This window comes from Gymnoscopelus braueri, assembly GCF_963280865.1.
Source record: "Gymnoscopelus braueri genome assembly, chromosome: 22".
Classification (NCBI taxonomy): Eukaryota; Metazoa; Chordata; class Actinopteri; order Myctophiformes; family Myctophidae; genus Gymnoscopelus; species Gymnoscopelus braueri.
The window spans coordinates 16054192-16075072 of record NC_137624.1 but is presented as its reverse complement, the minus strand read 5'-3'; the positions used below and the strand labels follow the sequence as shown (position 1 = coordinate 16075072).

At 40.7% G+C, this 20881-nt stretch overlaps 1 protein-coding gene across 2 annotated transcripts; it reads left to right on the top strand.

The window, feature by feature from the left end:
- The first annotated feature begins 2384 nt into the window (after window positions 1-2384).
- On the top strand, window positions 2385-19618 carry slc26a1 (solute carrier family 26 member 1). Of its 2 annotated transcripts, none has more exons than XM_080419003.1 (8): window positions 2385-2535; window positions 10070-10562; window positions 10978-11166; window positions 12351-12597; window positions 13000-13231; window positions 14135-14318; window positions 16447-16734; window positions 17672-19618. In XM_080419003.1, the coding sequence occupies exons 2-8, from the start codon at window positions 10149-10151 to the stop codon at window positions 18248-18250; spliced, it is 2133 nt and encodes a 710-aa protein (XP_080275129.1). In that variant the 5' UTR covers window positions 2385-2535; window positions 10070-10148; the 3' UTR covers window positions 18251-19618. The 2 variants fall into 2 exon arrangements, with proteins under 2 accessions (XP_080275129.1, XP_080275130.1); XM_080419004.1 differs by having other exon boundaries at window positions 2385-2544.
- Window positions 19619-20881: the final 1263 nt, after the last annotated feature.

The window sequence follows — 20881 nt, the reverse complement described above, 5'->3', positions numbered from 1 at the left end:
CGCAGCCAGCTCCCTTGCTGCATTTTTCATTGTGTAGCATGAAGAAATGCTAATACACTGTGAACTGTGAGGAGTAAGTGTATTAAAGAGACGGATGTAGAGAAATGAGAGGACTGCCACATCGTCATACCAATGTCAACAATGGTGGCATTCACCCCAGCACAATGCTACACAATACACACAGGCAGGCACATGCACACAGACACATGCAAGATTGTGTGACAAACTCTCTCAGCATCATAAGAATCAGCCTCGTTTCCCTCTCTGCCCAAACATTGTTCTCCATTCATCTTCCCTCTGCTATATACATGTATCAAAAGACATTGGTCAATCTGTCTCATATGTCTGTAGAGGAATTACGCCCAGATTAACATTGAAGAATAACTGAAGTTTTGATATTCATAATGGTTAGACTGCTCTCAAACCAAAACATAGAGTAGTTTTGTTTTGTTTGTAGTCATCTAGTCAGTGGCGCGGGAAGGGGGGGGGCTATGGGGGCTGCAGCCCCCCTGGTGATGGGAGCAGCCCCCCTGGTGATGGGAAGAAAAAAAAAAAAAAAAAAAAAAAAGTTTTATTTTATTTTACTTTTTTATAATATATATATATTTTATGGATCATAGCAGTCTGTTACGGTCATGGATGAACTTCAACCTGGTGTTTACACTGTCTTTCTGCCTTTTTGTGTGGGGAAAAACACAGAAAACCCCCAAAAAATCGCAAAAAAAATCGCGCGCCCGCACTTCGCGCGGGCGCGAGGAGTCCCCCCCGACGCACAGCCCCCCTAGGTATTAAGGACTTCCCGCGCGCCTGCATCTAGTCATATATTTGTACTCAAATAATCACAGGTGTGTGACTGGCACCTGAGCATGGGTCCTGCAACTTTGACAAAAATCTTCAGATCTTATCCACATTTCACGCAAATCAGTACGCATGATCTCTATATTCATGTGATCAAGACGGATCTGATCGATTTTTCAAATTCCATCCTGATTGTCAAATCCCGACATTGCTGGCCCACAATAACCTACCTGACCTGGCGGAGAAAAAAAATGCTGAAAACAATGATAAATGCTCTGAGCACTGAGAAACGTTGCAGTCACTTACATCACACTTACACTACACCACACCTGCACTTACTGTACACTTACACTTAGCTTACTTGTCAACCAACAATTTCCAAATTTCCTAATCATTCATCTCAACCACAACAGGTTTCGCTTGCTGACCCTGGCACCTTGAAATGATACACTCAGCAGTTCAGAAATCATACTACGGCAGAAGCGTCATTTCAGAAAAACCTTGAGGGTGGCAAAAAAGTATCCACTTAAGCCCTATTTCAAAAATACACAGGCACACAACAAGCTCACAACAATCTACAAGCTCACAACGTATCGCATCGCGTTGTGAACTTGCAGATCTGCTAATTTCGATATAAAGACTTTTTTTTGTTGTTGACATGCCCAAAATATGGATGCCAGGTTAAAAGTGGCTAATACATGTGTGGCTGCAGACAAGAAAACATGTGTCTACAACCTGTGTCATATCACATGTACAGTAGATAGATGCGGTACACACACACACACATACAGAGGTGGAGAAAATATACATACTGTACAGTAACTGAATTTGAGCTTAAATGCAAACGCTAGGGGGTGACAACTACCATCCCCTGGGACCCCTGAAACATTTTGCCTTCACCGATTAGGTGTTTGAGAGTAAAATGCTACCGACCTGTTAGTCGTATGTATACTATACGGGTAGATAGCAGTGAATGCTCTGTGTTTATTGCACCTGGGATAAGCCCTATCTTCCAACAACCTATGTAGGTCACTCAATAGGGTGTATGCAAACGGTGTGACATATATCCATGTGCAGGGATCTTCTTCAGTTTCAGTTTGCAAAGCAGGATCGCAGGTTCAAAAGGAGTAACACTATGACGGGGCAGATAAGCTTCATCATTCAGTCAAAGATTGACTTGGGTTACCCTCTTGCCCAAATACACATTAGTTTTCCCAAGGGAGTACTCTCAAGCAACACACACACACACACACACACACACACACACACACACACACACACACACACACACACACACACACACACACACACACACACACACACACACACACACACACACACACACACACACATTAACCCTAAAGGTGACAGCCGGTCCCACCCACTTGTGGTGATTCAACCAACTGGAAAAGAGCATGAGTTGGGTCAAAGAGCCACACTTATCTTTGTGTTTATCCAACATAGATCATCAGCCTCACAACTCTCTCTGGCTGTCCGCTCAGATGACATCAGAGAGAGAGACAGCGAGCCAGACAGACAGACAGACAGACACACACACACACAGAGAGAGAGAGGGAGAGACTCTTATGAGCTGGAATAGTCAGAAGTACAAATCAAGTGGAGCATCAATAGGTGACCAGCAGCTATAAAGTGTTGACAGTGTGAGAGGGAGAGTAGAAAGACGTGATCAGAGCCAGATTGAAACAGCACTACTTCTCTGTGACATTAGCTGTGTTGGTGAGTACGGTATGTTTATTTGGCACTAATGTATGTAGAGCATGAGACAGTAACAGGCAACATACTTGGTCAGTCTTTTAACCTTCATGCCATTAGCCATGAAGCTGTACAATGATGCCAACGGTCGCTCTACTGCTGTACCAGGCGTTCTGTCCGGTTCAGTGTGGACTAATGACCAATGTGACTGTCTCTCTCTTTATGCTCTTGACCTTCTTTTTTGGCCCTCCATATCGTTTTATTCTTATCCCTTTTGTCTGATTGGCTTTTTTTATTATGTGTTCTTGTTTTTTTATGACCACACCACTGTAATTGCTGTAAAATGGTGACTGAACTTCCCTCATAGGATCAATGAAACTCTCTCTCTGTGTATACATACCTACATACATAAACATACAGTATATATGTGTTTGTATGTGTATGTGTATGTATATGTGTATGTGTATGTGTATGTATATATACGCACACACACACACAGTATACATAATGACTGTGAATTTCCTAAAGTTGTTGTCTTTGGATGAAAAAGAGTGATTATCTTTGTCAACAGACAATCGTGTTTGTGTTGTAGCTGCAAGGCCTTGTTAATCTAAAAAGTTTCAGATAGTAATTTGAACTTTTGTTCACAAAAACAATAACACACACAAAGTTGGCTCGAAACGTGAATAATTGTATTTGCATTTGTAGACAAGATCCTTGTGTAGCAACTTGTGACTGCCTTTATATTCATGTCATGGCACATTTGTAGAGTAGGCCTATTTATGTGGGGTTTCTTTTTTTCTTTTACAATGTTTGAAGTTCTGATTTCACAGTTTGCTTAGTCTCAAATCAATTCACTGATAAAACTTGCACTTGGAGCACGTGGATTGGCCGCTACATGATGTGGTCTTTGTATAAACACCACTCAATAGCACTCCAAATGAGCCCAGCAGCAGCACTAAAAAGCTGGCCATAGGAGGTAAATTAACTGCACCGACAATTCCTGAAGTCCACAGCAGTGATGGGGGGCTGTTATATCACATGATGGAAGAGAGCGAATTTCAATTAGATACGGTCACGGTTACATATACAGTTTTTTGTTTCTTTGTTTGTTGCTGAAAGCTTTGCGGCGCTGTGAGCCTTGCCATGTCAGACAGTTAATCAGGTGTTTGCCATTTGTTATTATCTCAAAGGAAGCTGTGTTTAGGTGGACACTTAGTGTCTGGCCATGTGGTAAGCTGAAGTGCCTTTTCGCTCTTCAAGAGCATTGTGCCGTTTTAAAAGGTCTTTCATGTTTACCGACACTATATGCCTGACAAATAGGGCATTTAGTTTATGTGATGCACATCAAAGCGAAATGGGAACCACATGCCAGTGTAGTGTACTACTATTTTGTCAAATTCAAATAATTACTGTCCCTCAAGCTCAAGACAAGTTTAGATTCTAGACATATAGACCAATTATTTGTTTACTAACATTGAGACTGGATGCACAGGTGATTGTTTCACGCAATCAATTCCCAACCTGTTGTTTTGGGGTGCGCTGGTTTCAGCACACCCCAACCCCCTCTTGTGTGTTAGCTAGTGAGGCGTGTCCTAGCGAGACCCGATAGAATGGGTTTCATTGCGAGCATACTGGTTCTTATCAGTGTGACGTCGTCTGTTAAGGGGTCTATAGTTCCAAACAAACCCAACGAGTTTCTATAGTGTAGGAAAAGCCTCAAGCTATTTATCAAAAGACTAAAGACTAGAGTATGTCATTAGGTCAGTACAGCTACAAAAATCTGTCTCCATTGCAAAACCACAATCAACGTTCACAAAAGGCCACACAAAAGAAACTTGATCTTAAACATCTATAACAGTGGTTCTCAAACTTTTTCATGTCAAGCACCCCCAAATTAATGTATTTGGCCGCAGACCACCATCAGAAAATATTTTGTGCCTGAGTCCCCCATACAAGATTTGTGTTGTTAAAATGTTAAAAGCCCATCAACAAGCTCACAAAGCTTCACGTTGCTACGCGTTGTGACCCTATTAGATCGGCTATTTGAAATATGTACTGTATATAGGTTTAAAGTGGTTAAACTGATTTGGATGCTATATTAATTAATTTTGCTGGTCCCCCTGGAACCCCCTCAAGGACCCCAGGGGGCACGGTGGCACAGTCGGTAGTGCTGTCGCCTCACAGCTAGAAGGTCCTGGGTTCGATTCCCGCAGGGGACGCTGTGGGCGCTGGGGGCGTGTTCTCTCCTCCGCGTCATCAGTGCCCATACCCTAGGTGGGGTTGGCGAAAGGGCCTTTCTGTGTGGAGTTTGTATGTTCTCCCCGTGTCTCCTAGGGTAGGTACCCTCACAAAAACATGCAGTAATCCTGGTCACTATACTGCCTCCCCCTGGCCAGCCGGGGCGCCTGATGGAGGGGAAGGGAACTGGTTGGAATAACGTGTTCCTTCCACGCGCTACGTCCAACCAGGGAAACTCTCCCCTGTCAGGTGACAAGAAGGTCAGTTGGCTCTCATGCATTGAAGGAGGCATGAGCTCGGCCCTGGCCTCCCTAGGTTGGCAGAGGGAAGGTAGTGCCCAGGATTACATAGAGAATTGGCACTGGGTGTAAAAAATAGGGTTACAAAATCGCGGGATAAAAATGTAAGAATAAAAAAAAAGGACCCCTGGACCCTACTTTGAGAACCACTGATCTACTTATAAGACAGTTGTTGCTTCTTGCTGCACTCCTAACCATACTTATGATGCAGTAAGTGGGGTGTCGTGCATGTTCACATCACAGTGATTTCATGTAGTTGTGATGGCAGAGACTGATAAGATGTGTCAAGTCTTTTGTGACTTTGGTTGTGACCTGGTTATCTCCTGAGACAGAGCTGCTACTGAGAATGGGTAAATTGATACGTCAAGGTGCAAACCATAGCAACAATCTAGGAGGTGCACTCTATTTAATCTTTCAATTATTGATCATGTTGGATGTGTTTACCTAAAATATTATGATCAGTGTGTTCATGATAACCCTAACCCTAATGCCATAATGACAGAAAGTGCCTAAAATGTCATGAATGTCAAGCATGAATTGCAGTATTGACCTAGACTAGAGGGACTATGAACCCATAAAGAGATCTTGGCTAAACTTTCCTCTCCCTCTCTTTGAGCTCAAGATGGCCTCTTCTAGTGACTTGTGTAATATTGGACTTAGACAATGATAAACTGCAGATGGAGGTTTTCTAAGGACATTTGGTACTGAGTTAAATAGTCTTTCAAGGAAAATAATTTAGGCATGGATTAAACCTAGTCCAGTACCCGTTTTGTGGAAATGGTTAGTAAAATTAAAATAAAATAAAATCCATAATATACACTGAAAACATGTGCACTCATGTAATGGAATACAAGTAAGATTTCCACCATCTGAATAGCAGTGTGATTATGACTAAAAACTTTTCAGTTACTGCATTTAAAAAATATATTTCTGTGCGACTGTATGCTGCTTGCCATGACTTTGGTGTATAATATGGTACATGGCCACAAAGAGACATAAAAAGGCATGACTGCTTAAAGGGCAAGACCACTTTGGTAGAGGTTTGGATTGTGTAGTTACCTTGCCTACAATCAACAGGAAGTTCACATTTTTATTTAAAAAAAAAAAACAGTACTGGGTTTGATGATGTTCTATATTGTCTGAAACAGCTTTGTTTGTGTTCGTTTACATGCTAAAAGAGTGACTTTGAGAGCTGTTTTACCGTACAATGTAAGTCAATGAGGAGCATATTTTTAATTATCAATTTCAAATCAATGGAGCAATTATTTTTTATTTCTTGTCCACCTTTGGAGTTACATCATGGCAAGGTAACTACACAACCCAAACCTCTACCAAAGTGGTCTTACCCTTTAAATCAGCTATCCTCCATCCCACACCAGGCGTGGGCAAAGTGCTTTTACTGCCATGGTGCAGAAAGGTTGTCATGGTGCAGAAAAGTTCTCCTGGTGCAGAGCAGTTGCCATGGTACCACTACCAAATGGTGAATGATCAATGGTGAATGATCAAATCGCCCTGGTCAATTAACTGAAAATATATCAAAACTGATATTTAGAACCAATAACTGACTTAATTATTCAGTTATTATTAACATGTTATTCATGTAGGTTAATAAAATAATCGTTTTAATTTTTTTTACATTTCTCAACGAATCAACAAGAAAATAATTCAACTACACTTTTTATAATCAACTAAATAGATTAGTCTGATTAACCACTTTACCCTGTATTATACTTCATTGTACAAATGGTGGCATACACAAATAGTGAAAATAGATGATCTACAAGCTCACAACGCTTTTCACTTAAAAATATCGCTCATTAATCGTAATCGAGGAAAAAGTTTCAAATAATCGTGATTGATTTGAAATCATATCGCCCAGCCTTAATTGTCTATCAGGCAAATATAAAATGATTATAGGGGCACACCACATATGCCTTGCTGACTATTTCGTGCTTCACAGAGCAATGAATTTATTTTTGGCAGTCAAACTGTTCAAATTAATACTATAATTTTTTTCAATTTATTGAGTGATTTTGAGATGTTATGTCTTACACAAATGCTATTATGACATAACACCTGCTGCCCATCATTTCGATTTCTTACATGGGATAACTGCATTACAGTATTTTAAACACCAGGGTAATAGTGGTTTAATAAGGAATAGACTATGTATTAGGAAGCTAAATCTTGTGATTTTAAAGATGTATGCATATTGTAACAGATGAATACACTGGAAACAAAGCATTGTACAACTTAACTAGTTCAGTATACTGCAATTAATACCATACCATACTTTGCTATTAACTCTATAACTGATCTATTACTTCTCCAAAAAGTCAACTATTAACAAGCACATTCCATAAATGTCCATCACAGAAAACACATTGAGACCTTGGGCAATTTTACATTCTAACTAAAGTGACTTCAGCACAGGCTTAGCTAGCTCTGCACCCACCAAGTGCGTGGTAACTGCACTTGGCCATAACATTATGGTGGAGATGTCAAAAGGTACAGAACACAGACAGTTATTTTTATGGTTTTGATGGAATGGTTTATGGATCTGTTACTCAAAGGAAAGATTTTCTTGAAAGTAGTAGGCTAATAAGCCTATATAAGATTTTTTTTAAAGAACAAGGATCAGAGTCTAAACGCCCTGCTAATGGCCCCTTGGGCTGTTTTGTTGCTCCCTATGGTTGCTCCCTTAGATCGCTGTACTGCTCTAAGTTTTGTGATGCTAAGCATACTGCCACATCCCCTTTTGAGAAAAGGTTAAATATTTACATTACTAAGCTGTATATCAAAGCATTGTATTATTAATTTATTAGATGTGAACGTGTAGACTAGCATAATTAACATAAAACTAAACAAAAAAAATACAGAAGCGGCCCATTGTGGACAAACCTGTGTGAAAAGTTAATCAGTTATTCATTGTCTCATGAAAAACAAAGTTCACCGTGTTACAGTGCATGGATGAATGATGAATGGTGGATTGATGTGCCTTTTTTGACCAGTCAGCATGAAAAGTTAATCAGTTCTTCTTTGCCCCATGATAATCTGTTCTCAAATGTCCTTTTTTTTGTGATAGGCCACCCACTCTTTGCCCAGTCAGAGTAAAAAGTTAATCAGTTTGCCTTGGCCCATGACCAACCTTTCCACAAAGATTTGTGCAAATCTGTCCACAAGTCACTTTTGATTATCTTGTGTGCAAGTGGAAGTTTTAGCCTAAGGGTGGCGCTAAAGGAAAGACCATGGGGTCACCAAAATCAGTAGGGTTCAACCTCTCTAAGCATTAGATGGCAATGTCAACTAAAGGGGGAAATTACTAATCAGCTCCATACTGTGTTATGGGTATGACTTGTAGTTCAACTTGGAAGTTACCTGCATCATGGGTTCCCACCTCAGATTCGAATGGATTTTTTGCATTAGGGAGTTTGGATACATTAAGAAAATGTTGCAAAAAAATTGGGTAGATTCCTACATTTTGTTACAGAGTTGGAACAATGTACGTTGAAGAGAGAAGACCACGCCTTGTAACAAAGCATCTGATAACACCTTCTCCCCTGCTAATCTAATCAGTAAACTGATGACAACTGATAACAACTGATAACACCTGATATCACTCTCATCCTGATTTCAATCTCACCTGATAACAACTCCTCCCCTCCCTTATAGTAACCGCCAGTGATTCTCAACCTGTGGGCCGGGGCCCACTGCTGTAACCAACTGGGACTCCCTCTTTCTTTGGTGTTTCGCCCAGGTGGGCGTGGTTTTGAGATTAGGTTAAGGCAGTGGTTCCCAAACAGTGGGTCCGCGACTCGCAAGTAAATAACCTTTTTTTTAACTTTACATTAGAAGTAGTGAAAATAGCCGATCTACAAGCTCACAACGCGTCGCATCGCGACGCGTTGTGAGCTTGTAGATCGGCTATTTTCACTAGCTTGGGTCTCGGGAGGACAAATTCCTCTTTTGGGCCACGACCAAAAAAGTCATGGGAACCACTGAGTTAAGGCATATTTTCTGTAAGGTTAGGTTTAGGCACATGACCACGCCCACCCGGGCGAAACACCAAAGAAAGAGGCAGTCCCTTAAACCAACTCATCTTCCATCTGATAACGGCTCTTCCTCGTTCACCTGTCACTAATCCATCTGATCATAGCTCCTCCCGCCTCGGCCCTCCAGTCACCTTTTGATAGCTAACTACTCCCTTTTCCCCTCCCCGTTTGCCACAGTACCTTGCCTTGTCTACCTGTCATTTGAGCTTTGTATGGCTTTTCTATTTCATATTCAATAAATAACCCAAAATGATGTATTGTTTGAAGGCATGGTCTCTAGTGAACAATGTAAGAAAGTGAAAAAAACAACGAACAACAACGTAGTAACGACTTCACAGTTGAAATATTACAGCCAGGTGTTGGTTACTACTATTTGTTACTATTATATTATACTATAGTAGAACTAAATGTCTAACTTAAGGTAACCACAGAGGTTGTTGTTTTTTGCAGAAATGTTAAATCCTATGGGGACAAATCTAGCAAAGGAACCCATGTTGCCAAATAATGTCCAGGTTTTACAGTAGAATTATAAACTGTAATACTTGTCATAGTATCCAATAAGACACTGTAGCTTTGCTCTATGGGGAATGCCTGCATTGCTTGAGAATGCCACTGACAATCAGATTTGACAACTACATTTTGTAATAGCCATTAGAATTGAATGCTAGAACTTGCTGCAGATATTTAATCTTGGGCCTGATGAATCAGTGTAGCTGTTATAAGTTTAACCAAAAAGGTATATTTGGTTGGTGTCACATATGGTTGTGTTGAGGTGAAAGCTATCACAGGGTCTGTTTAATTATTGTTTTCCTTCAGGAGTAAGGACATGAGGATAACATGTCATCAAAGGTTCTCAGCACCATTAACTTTCTAACCTTAACACTACTCACTAACTCTGTCTGCCTGTCCTCATTCTCAACTCTCTCCATCTTACAGTAATGACCCTCTTTCTATATGATCTCACAGGAGCACGGCTAAACCACCCTGTCATCAGCTCTACACACAACCCCTACATCTACACAACCATTGTCAACTCAACTAGGTCATGGAGGACGCCACCAGCAAGGCCACGGAATCCAACTCACCTCCACCTCATCCTCACCTGGAACGGCATGTTCGCCTGCGCCATACTCCACTCTCCGCCCTGAGATCCAAAGTTAAGCAGGGGGTGACATGCTCCGTGCCCAGAGTTCGAGCAACTTTAACTGGGTTCTTCCCTGTGGTGCGCTGGCTGCCAAAGTACAAGCTTCGGGAATACGTGTGGGGAGATCTGATGTCTGGGTTGATTGTGGGGATCATCCTGGTGCCCCAGGCTATCGCCTATTGTCTTCTGGCAGGTGTTGACCCCATCTATGGCTTGTACACCTCGTTCTTTGCCAACATCATCTACTTCTTCATGGGGACGTCCAGACATGTGTCTGTGGGAATCTTCAGCCTCATGAGCCTCATGGTTGGCCAGGTAATTGTTCTGCATGGAGAGAGAAAGTTGGCGTGGGAGTTTTGAGATCCCATATTGACAGTGTAACTGAAGCTCTGCATTGATCATATTTTATATACATTTTAAAGTGCAGCTTTAAGGTCAGCTTTAGGGGTAGCTGTGGCACAGGAGGTATAGAGGCCGTTTGGGAACCCGGTTCAATTCCTGGGTGTCAAAGTGCCCTGAGCAAGACGCTGTAGCCCTAACTGCTCCTGACTAGAGTGGTGCCTTTCATGGTTGCTACCAACAGTTATCAGTGTGTGAGTGTGAATGTAATGCAATGTAAATGCTTTGGATAAAGGTGCTGTAGTAATGCAGTCATGCAGATAATTTGCCATTTAAGTGTTAATTCAGGTTTATTTGGATTCATGACCGATGATTCCCTTTGCCTCTATAGGTAGTGTACAGGGAGGTGGATCTGGCTTTTCCCAATGAGGATTCCATCACCAATGCTATCGATCCTGGCATGTTGAACAGTACTGAGGGTACCAATCTCACTGAACTGGGACTGGGGTCGAAGTGCGGCAAGGAATGTTATGCCATCAGTGTAGCAGTGGCCATCACATTCCTAGCCGGCATCTACCAGGTATGGCTTTACTGTACGTAGGTTACCCCGATAAACAATGAACAGGCAGAATTCTCAAGTAGAATAGGAAAAATTTATAAATCTTTATTTGGTACAAATATGGAATTTTAATAAAAGTCAGTTTTATACCAAATTCGTTTAGAATACTGGATGAGCAATGACATACAACATAACAAATCCCCTAATTGTTGCTACACAGACTGACCAGCTGGCTTGTGCTCCACTCCTGTGGCTGCGGGCTTAGAGAGGGGAATAGATCACGCACTTAAACACAGCACCCTAGACTTAGCACCCACTGCAACTCAACAACGCAACGTAACAAATCACTACAAACCAAGTAAGGCCAAACGCCTTAGTTACATGGCAGTCCAAACAGTGTACCAACAAGCCCCTCACCTTTATGGCAGCCCAACACAAAGGGGAGCTCAAGCAGCTGGTTACCCGATATGGTTTGACAAACAGACAAACGAACATAAGGCCAGCTGACCAGCTCTGCACTCTTCTTACCACTATAAACAATGCAATATTAAAAGCACAAATAAACAAACTACATTACCAGGTGTACACTTTAATTTGGCTCACAATGGCCATGCCCATCATCAACTGCAGAAGTACACTGAATGTCACAACCTAAATGTAGAATGTTATCCAGAATCACATGCAAAAATGTATAAAGTCATTTTCATTCACATTTGCACATAAAATACTCATATTCCTCCAATTTACATGGATACACTTAACTGGACCCCCTTGCACTGTCTCACAGCAAGGGACGGTACACACCTGACAATGTAACAAACCTTTTCATTGTATAAACATACACATTGCAAGAAACACAAAGATAAAAGCAATAAAACAACCACACAGGCTTAGCATTTAACAAGTCAGCACACAAACATCCCCCTCTCACAACACTCTAACCGGTGTGGTGTTGTGAGGACCCAAAGATTGGCAACGTCGTACCTGCCTGTTTAGAAAGCCATTTTATACCTGTATCTCTCATTACTTTATCCTGCATGACTTCCATAATTTATGATTACTGTCAGTGCTACATAAAAACAAGTTTTCTTATATTTCTTTATATTCTTAACTTTCTGTATGTCCTTTTCCCTCCCCATGTCCCCATCTCATCGTCCACTGTCTTCTCACTCCTTCCTCAACCACCAACCCCACCGTCTCTCCAGATCATGATGGCCGTGTTCAGGCTAGGCTTTGTCTCCGTTTACCTTTCCGCCCCCATGCTGGATGGCTTCGCCACTGGAGCCTCTTTCACCATCTTGACCGTACAGGCCAAGTACCTTCTGGGTCTGAAGATTCCCCGCCACCAGGGCTATGGAACAGTCATCTATACCTGGTACAACATCTTCGCCAACATTCATAACACCAACTTCTGTGACCTCATCACCAGTGCAATCTGTATCTTCATCTTGGGTAAATACTTCATCAAATATGTCATGTTCTCCTAGAGCAGTGGTTCCGAAACCTTTTCATGTCAAGGACCCCAAATTGTTATGTATTTGGCCGAAGACCGCAATCTGAAAATATTTTGTGCCAGGGACCCGCATGCAAGATTTGTGTTGTTAAAATGTTTTAACTGCTCTAAAAGGCGATCTACAAGCTTGTACGTGCAGACCGGCTATTTACAAATAGCTGATGTATAGGGTTAAAGTGGTTAAACTGATTTCATGCTAAGTTAACACATTAGGCTGTGGACCCCCTGGAATCCCCTGAAGGACCCTTGGGGGTCCCTGGACCCCACTTTGAGAACCATTGTCCTAGAGCATGAAGCACTTTATTTATTACCTTATTCTTATTCATATTCCCTTTTCCTAGTGGCAGGGAAGGAGATCCAGGAGCGCTACAAGGATCGTCTAAAGATCCCGCTACCCACTGAGTTGGTAGTAGTGGCAGGAGCCACCCTGGCCAGTCATTTTGGGGATCTGAACGGCCAATATAGCTCCAGCGTTTCTGGTCACATCCCAACAGGTTTCATCGCCCCAAAGGTGCCTGATTTCGACCTGATGCCACGTGTGGCACTGGATGCTATTCCTCTGGCAGTTATTAGGTATGGTACTGGTATGTCCAGTTATCACCATGTGTGTAGTTACATGTTTGTTTGTGCGAGTGCATGTGCGTGTGTGTGCATGTGAGTTCAGTTCAGTTCAGTTCAGTTCAGTTCAGTTCAGTTCAGTTCAGTTCAGTTCAGCTCCACGTGGGAAATTTGGATAGCAGCATGACTCAACTCACAAACTCACAAATCACAGTACATCTGAATAATAGACACGATAAGAACAGTCAACAGATAATCGGCCGTAAGAAAGTGTGTGAAAAATAGTGCGAGAAACATTTCAAACAGAACACAAGAAGATAATAGAAATCTATATCATAAATGAATTAGCCTCGACTTCAATATATCAAACTTATCGGAAACCAAAATGGCATTTTATGATGAACTACTTCTCCAAACTGTATCCTATATGTGATTTGAATCAAATAGGAAAATCTTTACATATTATGTGGGAGTGTCCTTCTGTTAGATAGCTCTGGGAACAAACAAAAAAGAAAGAAAGGTTTTCAATATTGTTTAGTATCTAAAGTCATAATCATATGGATGTATGTTACGTTACTGAAAATTCTGTTGTTGATTGAGTTTTAACCTGCAAACTATGTGGGGTAAAAGTCACACAAAATTAAGATACGAAGAAAACTAAAACAGGTAGTAAAAGGAAGTCTGTAAGTGTGATTTAAAAAGTTGGAAACTTGAATGAGAACATTGAATTTGATAGACTGACCTCCTCGGGCAGGCCATTTCAAAGTAGGGGCCATGGCTGCAAAAGCCCTATTGCCTTTTGTCTTGAGTCTAGAATTTGGTATAACCAGAAGGGCCCTGCCTGAGGATCTCACTGTGGGGCTGTGATCTGTGATGTGTACATGGCACATGTACTCACTTTTAATTTTTTGCTCTCAGTTTTGCCTTCACTGTGTCGCTGTCGGAGATGTTTGCTAAAAAGAACGGCTACACGGTTCGTCCCAACCAGGAGATGCTGGCCATCGGCTGCTGCAACATCATCCCCTCCTTCTTCCACTGTTTCACCACCAGTGCGGCACTGGCCAAAACCATGGTGAAGGACTCAACAGGCTGCCAAACACAGGTGATACGCCGTTTTAATCAACAGCAAAAGGGTATTCTTGAGGCATTTATGCTGTATTCCACTGGTTCTCAAACTTTAGCATTTCAGGGTATCCCCTTAACTCTAGCAGTATACAAATGGAACCAAATGGACCTGTTGGTTCTATTTGTATACTGTCAGAGTTACAGACTTGTAAGGGTCCATTTAGAACCCCCCCTAAAGGAACCCAGAGAGTCCCTGGAATCCACTTTGAGAACCACTGCATTCAATAGTGGAGGCCAATTCTAAAAACGCCTTCTAAATCCTGACATAAGTTTTCTGAAAAACTTCAAATATTTATTCAAAAATTACAACAAATGTATGTTGCTATATACTGTACATAGCAACAAGAACCCCAAAAGGGGTCCCCGTCCTGAAAGGTATAGTTACAAATAGGGGTTCACGCCCAAAATGGGTTAAGATGATTCTTTTTAGGCAGTTTTTGCTTAGCCACACGAACCCTAGGTGAACATTTGGCGAAAGTAGGCAAACACTGCCTACATATTTTGTCTACTTGACGTACCACAAAGTAAAAAGGGTTTAAGTGGTTAAAGAAAGGACAGCATTGAAAGACAGGAAACTGAGTGCTGGGAGGGAAGAAGACATATATGCATACACAATATGCAGGTGTCTAACCAGAATCAAACAGATGAAATTGTAACTATGTGGTCGACGCTTCAGCTACCAATTCACTCATTTATTAGACCAATGGTTCTCAAACTTTTACATTTCAAGGTCTCCCCTTAACTCAGACAGTGTACAAATGGAACGGGTCTATTTGGTTCCATTTGTACACGGAGTTACATACTTGTAAGGGTCAATTTAGACCCCCGTAAAGGAACCCAAAGAGTCCCTGAAATCCACTTTGAGAACCACTGTATTAGACAGTGTAGAAATTTGACCCAATGTCTCTATTATACTGTGCCTCCTAACTATCAGGAAGTTTTATGACAGAGTCATAACAGTATGATAAAGTAAGATAAGGTTAATAATCATTAATAATAATGACTCGATAGCAGGGTGAAATTACGTTCTCATGTAGCTAAAAATAGAATACAGATATAGATGGATCCACATGAAAAGCTATTAATCACTCTAAAAAAAAAAGACTGAAAATAGAGCATAGCCTTAGGTCAGGCAGTTCAAGATAATAAAGCCCAATTGCCCCACCCGCATCAGCTGATGGTCATTCATTGGAATTTCATCTTCCTGTTAATGATGCCACAGCATCTGTATGGCTGCCTGCAAGCTCTCCCTATTAAAACCCACCTCCACCCCAGCTGCTCCCATTTCTTGTGCTAATCTGATTTGTTCATCGTTACTGAGGTCATTATTAAGGGTGATTTATACTAAGTTGCATGCCTGTGTTGGGCAAAATAGCCGGAAAACAGCCTATCTACATGTACAAGCTTATATTAATACAAAAGTAGCACACAGTGACACTATTAAATATGTAGCAATAGATATATTTGATACTTTAAAAAAAATATCAAAATAGTGTGTTGTGAGCTTGTTGTTTTGCTATTTTGGGAAGTTTTTTGGAACATTTAGATGTTTTTTGCCTATAATGATATGCCCAGAATAGGGATGCCAGGTTGAAAGTGGTTCAAATGGTAGAATTATCACAGATAGTATTCAAATTGTAATCATATCTGGGAGGAGTGAAACATACATTTTGCACATTGTGCACAAATTATTAACTTGGAAAGAGGCGACCCCAAACCAATCTCAGGGCCCTAAACAAATGTTGTCTTTGTTTAGTGGGTCCGGCTGGCCCTGTTAACGTGGCTACTCATTAAGTCAACACCTTTTGACCGAGCAGGTCTTATGAGTCTATATAATGAAGTCCTACTCGCCAGACTACTTGTCTGTCAAGCAGATAAAATAAAATGTATAGTTTCCTCATAGAAGGAAACCCTTTGTCACTTTTATTTTACTGTGGGGTGGGGGTTAATCAATGATTTCCTCAAATGTTAAAGAGTGGGTTTACTGAGGGTATGAATGTGAGTGGGTACCTTGCCTTGTTGTGGTTGTTTGTGTGTTTTAATGAAAAGACAGCTGGACACAGCCTTGACCAATGAAAGCCATGTTCAAACCTTCTCTCTCATAGGTATCCAGCTTGGTCAGTGCTCTTGTCGTCCTTCTTGTCCTCCTGTTTTTTGCTCCTTACTTCTACGCCCTCCAGAAGTGCGTCCTCGCCTGCATCATCATCGTCAGCCTGAGGGGAGCTCTCAGGAAGTTCCGGGACGTCCCGTCAAAGTGGCGCACCAGCAAGATCGACGCCATAGTCTGGCTGGTCACCATGGCGTCCTCGGCACTCATCAGTGTCGAGTTGGGCCTCTTGGTCGGAATCGTGTTTTCCATGCTCTGTGTCATCTATCAGACCCAGAACGCTAAGGTCATTTTAATATGTTTTTTGATTAGACTCGCTGTCTGTCTGTCTGTCTTTCCACGTACGTTTGTGCAAATACTTATCTGTCTATGTCTGTCTTCATATCAATCTATCTATTGTCTGTCTCCTAGCTATTATTTAAGGACTGGAAAGAAAGGTATTTTTTATACACTGGAAATCATAATGAATTCAGTCACTATTCAGTGTTACTGTATGTACTAGGTCACTTCATGCTAATTGTTGTCTACAGCAGTGTATATCAACCCTGGCAAACGTCCCAATTTTGGGCCGGGGCTACTGCTGAGGTGTGCCGCGCCGTTTGAAGAAGGTTTGAAAAAATATAATTTTGAAAAAAAAAAAAAAAAAAGATTTTTTTTTTTTTTTTTTTTTTTTTTACAAAACAGCCCTGAGGTGAAAAGGGTGACAACATGCTATTTTTTTTCGGGTCAGGTGTCACACTATTTTCCTATTTGGATTCAAAACGGCTAGTGGAAGCTGAAAAGCTACAAGTTTGCATGTCTGAATAATGCAAAAACAGAAATATTTGTTTGCATTTGCTTTTTTTCTCCCCCATATGATTTCATAATAAAAAAGTGCGTATCGTATCGAAGTTGTGTGCCCAATATCGTATTGTATTGTTTCATGAAATTAGTGTATCGGCACACCCCTAGTGTGTGTGTGTGTGTATATATATATACATATAATTATATATATATATATACCGTATATATAGGTGTGCCCTGGGATCATTTGGCTATGCCAGGTGTGCCTTGGCACAAAAAAGGTTGATATACACTGGTCTACAGTACATGTTATAACCCCATGTGATGCTCATAAACCAAAGCATTGTAAACCAAGTACAGAAAACGATATAATTCACTAATGTAAGATCCTTTTAAGGGCAAACGTCTGAACTATCTATTCTAATCTGTCTCTCTTAAAGGTTTCTCTCCTTGGCCGGGCTGATGATACTGACTTTTATGAGGACATGGAGGAGTACAAGCACCTCACAGCCCCCTCTCGTGTTCAGGTGTTCCGCTTCCAGTCTCCCCTGTACTACGCAAACAAGGACTCATTCCTCAAGTCCCTCTACAAGGCTGTTGGAATGGACCCTTTCTTGGAGTTGACGCGAAAGAGAAAGGCAGAGAAGAGGGCCAAAGAGTTGGTCGCTAAACAAGACGCAGCTGCATCAGATAAAACCAATGGAGAAGTCAGTATTGCACTAGTTCAAAGAGAACTGGATTTCCACACAATCGTCTTAGACTGCTCAGCCATTCCCTTCATGGACTCGGCGGGATCAGTCACCTTTAATGGGCTGGTCAAGGATTACAAAGAGGTAGGGGTGAGCGTGCTCGTTGCCTGTTGTAACACTTCGGTCATCGACGCCCTAAGGAGAGGGGCCTTCTTCGGGAAGGATGACAAAGATATGGACAGTATGCTGTTTTATACCATTCATGCTGCAGTAATGCACGCAAACAACAGGGCAGCAGTGGCAAGATCCACAGAAGATTCCACAGTATAGTGGTTTAACTGAAGACAAAGAAATTGTTAACTGTTCCCCAAGGGCTCTATACTAGAGGCCCCCTCTTGTTTTCACTCATACATACAAATATCTTGATCTAACATAGCCGATCTACAAGCTCACTATGTGTCGCAGCACAGCGCATTGAGCTTGCAGACCTGCTATGTTTGCCGAATGATGGCTCCAGAATAGAGATGCTAGGGTTCAAGTAGTTAATTGAATTAAAAAATGACTGACACACACGCACACACACACACACACACACACACAGGGGGGGGGGGGGGGGGCATCCTGACCTGGTATCAGAACCTCCTCTCGGTCCAGAGCAGCAGTAGTTCTTTGACTTTGAGGTTCTCCATGGTGACAGTTGAGCCACGCCACTCTGGAGAGACGCCTCATTTCGGCAACCTACATCCATGATCTCATTTTTCAATAAACACCCAGAGCATGGTTAGCACAGGTGAATGCTGCGATGAAGGCAGACTGGTAAATCAATTCTTAGATTATGTTTAATGGATGTGCTCCTTCTTTTAAACGATAATGTTTCACTGTCATCAGTTTATTTTATATAAGAAAAAGTGCAGCTAAACAGTGAGCAAACATTCCTTTCTTTTTAAATTGCGGTGATTCCCTTTTAAGCTATAGTCTGCCTGGTCTAAATGATACAAAACAAAATAATCTGCACTGAAAAGGGAAATTAATATCAAATGATTTCAAGTAGTAGAATATCACTGTATCTGGGTTATCACTGAAAAAGGACACTTAATTTTTCATGTAAATAAAATACACTTCTAAAATAGGGAGAGTGGGACTTGTAATAAGATGTTGCCCTTTTTTGTATGTGAATCTCAAGGAATTACTTTTTTTTATACTTTCATAATTGTAACTTGCCATTTCTGAATACTAGTTTGATTTGAAAACATGCTATGGAATAAAAATGGACATGAGGGGCACCTATGGGGTCATTCCTTTGATTCTTACTTGCAGGAATGTATTAAAAACACTGCCTTAATACTGATACTGAATACTTGAATAACATGAATTGTTACATTTTATTGTGACTGAGCGAGAAGCATAACTGATAGAAATCTCACATATTAACTAGTAATAGAGAAATCCTTAACTTGCCTCAATGTGCTCTAAAGCATATTTAGAAAATAAAATATTTTTCATTTTGCCATTTTTGTATACTTTGAAATATGACAGTTGATTTTCTGTTTGCGATGTCATCTGGAAGATCATGATTATTCAACCATTTAATTTAGGATTATAATTATTCTATGATCAGCAGCTCTCCTCCATTTGAAATATTATTGTATTTTGTACCATCTTTTTATTTATTTAATTTGTGTCCTAATTCTCTTTGAACAAGTGGTCTGGATCTTTCTAACTGCTTTTACGATATTTAAAAAATGATTGTATAATATTATTTTTATAAACTTTATACTATGTAACAAAATAAATCTGTTTATGACTCACCAGATTGTTTTTTCCTTTATAGGCAAGGCAAGTTAATTTGAATAGCACATTTCAACAAGGCAATTCAATGTGCTTTACACTGTCTTACTAGAATTAAAACATCATCACACTAAACACACTATAAGCACACCATAAAATGACATTTGAATACAATTAAGAATAGTAATCAAAGATTTAAAAGAATAGAACATAAGATTAAGTTAACTACTTAAACCCTCTATTCTTAGTAAAATGGAGCTGAGTTACAACTGTACTTGTCTTTTTCTGTCTACACAAAGCAGATCTACAACCTTGTAGAGCTTGTAGTTCTGCTATTTTTGGCGAATGCTCCCCCCAGAATAGGCATGCTGGATTTCAAGTGGTTAAAAAAAATCTATTGAATAAAGTTACAATGCAGCACAAGAATAAAACATCTCAGTAAAAGGCAGTGACAAACATGAAAGTCTTCAGCTTTGATTTGAAAGAACTGAGAGTAGCTGACGTTTTCTGGGAATTTGTTCCTCATACGTATGATGTATGTATTGTATAAAATCCTGTCCCAGACAACCTGAGAGGTCTGGGTTGTTCAGGATGTAGCACAAGATCAGAAATGTACCTTGGCCCTATTCAATGCTTTACAAACCAAATTCAGGCATAGACCCAGTGATATGATCCACTTTATTGGTATAAGGACTCCATCATCAGCTTTCTGAATCAACTGCAGCTGTCCGGATTTTTTTTTTAGGGAGACCTGTATAAAGATGAATGCATGGACAAGGTTTTCCAAATCATGCTTGCTTGCTTATCCCCGATATATTCTTAAGGTGATAGAATGCTGATTTTGTAATTGACTTAATGTGGCTGTTAAAATTCAGGTCTGAGTCCATGATAGCGTTAGGATTTAACATACACCTAGTATGAGAGCATTGATGCAAATTGCATAAATAAGAGCCAACTGATTCTCCGGATATTAGAAACCTTTATATGATCAATACTTTTTTCAAACGCTTTACATTGTGGTTAAAAGTATTACAATTCCTATTTGTACAATTTGTATCCTTCAGGCCATTTTACACTTTTTGCACCAGGTTGATCTGTTATAGAGGCCTCGTCTAGCATTATCACACAATGGTTTTTGTGCCATTATGCAATGGAAACTTAACCATTGGCAGT

Coding starts and splice junctions, on each gene's coding strand:
- slc26a1 (XM_080419003.1), top strand. CDS start 10,149: ATGGAGGACGCCACCAGCAAGGCCACGGAATCCAACTCACCTCCACCT. Junction 12,598..12,999: donor AATCTGTATCTTCATCTTGG/GTAAATACTTCA, acceptor CCCTTTTCCTAG/TGGCAGGGAAGGAGATCCAG. Junction 13,232..14,134: donor ATTCCTCTGGCAGTTATTAG/GTATGGTACTGG, acceptor TTTTGCTCTCAG/TTTTGCCTTCACTGTGTCGC.